This window comes from Nothoprocta perdicaria, unplaced genomic scaffold (assembly GCF_003342845.1).
Source record: "Nothoprocta perdicaria isolate Ctin4 unplaced genomic scaffold, notPer1 scaffold_1125, whole genome shotgun sequence".
NCBI lineage: Eukaryota > Metazoa > Chordata > Aves > Tinamiformes > Tinamidae > Nothoprocta > Nothoprocta perdicaria.
Window position 1 is genome coordinate 1 of NW_020454234.1, and position 1,958 is coordinate 1,958.

Genomic DNA, 1,958 nt, shown 5'->3' on the forward strand with positions numbered 1-1,958 from the left:
TCCCGTCCCATCTTGTCCCATCCCATCCATCCCATCTGGTCCTATCCGTCTCATCCCATCCCAGCTATCCTGCCCCATCCCATCCCCCCTGTTCTGTCCCATCCCATCCCATCCCATCCCATCCCATCCCATCCACCCTGTCCCATCCCATCCCATCATGTCCCATCCCATCCATCCCGTCCCATCTCATCCCATCCCATCCCACTCCATCCCATCCACCCTGTCCCATCCCATCCATCCTGTCCCATCCCATCCCATCCTATCCCGTCCCATCCATCCTATCCCATTCATCCCATCTGTCCCATCCCATCCCATGCATCCCGTCCCAACCATCTCATCCCATCTCATCCATCCCGTCCCATCATGTCCCATCCATCCCATCCCATCCCATCCATTCTGTCCTATCCCATTCATCCTGTCCCATCCCATCCTGTCCCATCCAAACCCATCCCATGCATCCCACCCCACCCCTGCCACCATCGCCCCCGCTCACCGTAGGAGCTGCAGCTCACGTGCGTCTCGGGGTAGGACTTCCAGAGGATGCGGTCGCACCAGGAGGGCACGTTGGTGCGCACCTGCCGGGGTGGCACCGCCGCCGTGGCACCGGTGCCACCATCCCCACGCTCCCCACGCGCGCCACGGCCACCTACCCCCGTGGGCTTCTGCTTGTGCCACACGTAGGTGTCGCGGGAGCCGCGCTCGTAGCGGTACGTGGGCGGGAAGGTGATCTCCTCCTCACCTGGGSATGGAGAAGGGGGTCGGAGCGGGACCCCCGCCAGACCCCGTGCCCCACGGCGCCCGGTGCCCTCACCGAAGCGCAGGAACACCTTGTGCTTCTCCCTCTCCAGGTTGAGCTGGTCCACCTTGAGCAGCGGCTCGAACTCCTTGCGGCTGATGTAGTTGAGGATCTCCTGCGGCCCAAGGGGCGACGTTGGCACCGGGCACACGCAGGGGACCCCCTCCCCGTCCCCCCAGCACCTGGATGTCCATGTCGAGGCGGTAGTTGAGGTCCCCGAACCAGAAGAGGTGGGTGAAGCGCAGCGAGATGTCGAAGGAGCTCAGCTGCTTGTCGCCCAGCGAGAGCAGCCGCAGGATGTCCAGGTAGTTCTGGTTCCTCCTGGTGGGGCGCACGGGGGGTCAGAGGTGGGCGCCCCACCGTGCGTGCCCCACCGCGTGCCCCGGCCCGCGCCCACCTGCCCGTCTTCTCGTTGCCCGACGTGAGGTGGCAGTTGACGAAGCCGAAGGAGGTGCCGTTGAACATGAAGGAGACGCCCACGGCGCCCTTGTTGCCTGCGGGGAATGGGGGGACCATGACGGTGGAGGTCGCGGCGGGACCCCCACCCGACCCGCGCCGCCTACCCAAGGTGTTGGCGATGCCCGTCTTGACGCTGGACGTGCTCACGTGGCTGATGCGGTTCTCGTGCTCCGGCTTCACCAGCACCACCACTTTGATGTTCCACAGGGACTGCATGGCGACCTGGGCGGCCCCGCGGGCACCTCAGCGGCGCCGCCGGGCACCCATGGGTGCCCCCTGCCCTGGAGGGGCTCCTACCGGGCGGTACTCGAGCTCGGTGAAGTCCTTGAGGGCGGCGCGCAGGAAGTCCACCCACTCCTTGTCGCCCATGGAGTTCTCCTGCGTGCCGAAGACGTAGATGTCGTGCGGGATGGTGACCGTCATCTCGTCCAGCGTCTTGCCCAGCCCCTTGGAGGCCACCCACGACGTGACGCTCTTGGGGGGCGGCACGGCGCCTGGCGGGGGGCGCGCGGGCAGGGTGAGCGCGGCGGGGACGGGGGACGGGTGACGGGCACCCGCTGCCGTCATCGCCCGCGCTCACCCATGTTCCAGGTGCCGATGAAGACGGAGATCATGTCGGGCTCGTCCTGGCGCGAGTGCTTGTTCTTCATGAGCTGCAGGAGCTGGCAGAAGGCCTCGCGCTTCTGCGGCGGGGCGGGCGCTC

The 1,958-nt window shown here is 66.6% G+C and overlaps 1 protein-coding gene across 1 annotated transcript in view; it reads right to left on the bottom strand.

Moving 5' to 3' along the window:
• Positions 1–493: 493 nt before the first annotated feature.
• Positions 494–1,958, bottom strand: part of LOC112958504 (phosphatidylinositol 3,4,5-trisphosphate 5-phosphatase 2-like) — a gene marked incomplete at both ends in the record, with an annotated part of 5,243 nt that continues 3,778 nt past the window's right edge. Inside the window, 8 exons of the mRNA XM_026052351.1 lie at positions 494–575; positions 651–739; positions 812–911; positions 979–1,117; positions 1,194–1,290; positions 1,360–1,477; positions 1,553–1,749; positions 1,836–1,938. Coding sequence (XP_025908136.1) covers positions 494–575; positions 651–739; positions 812–911; positions 979–1,117; positions 1,194–1,290; positions 1,360–1,477; positions 1,553–1,749; positions 1,836–1,938 — 925 coding nt within the window. The remainder of the gene's footprint in view (positions 576–650; positions 740–811; positions 912–978; positions 1,118–1,193; positions 1,291–1,359; positions 1,478–1,552; positions 1,750–1,835; positions 1,939–1,958) is intronic.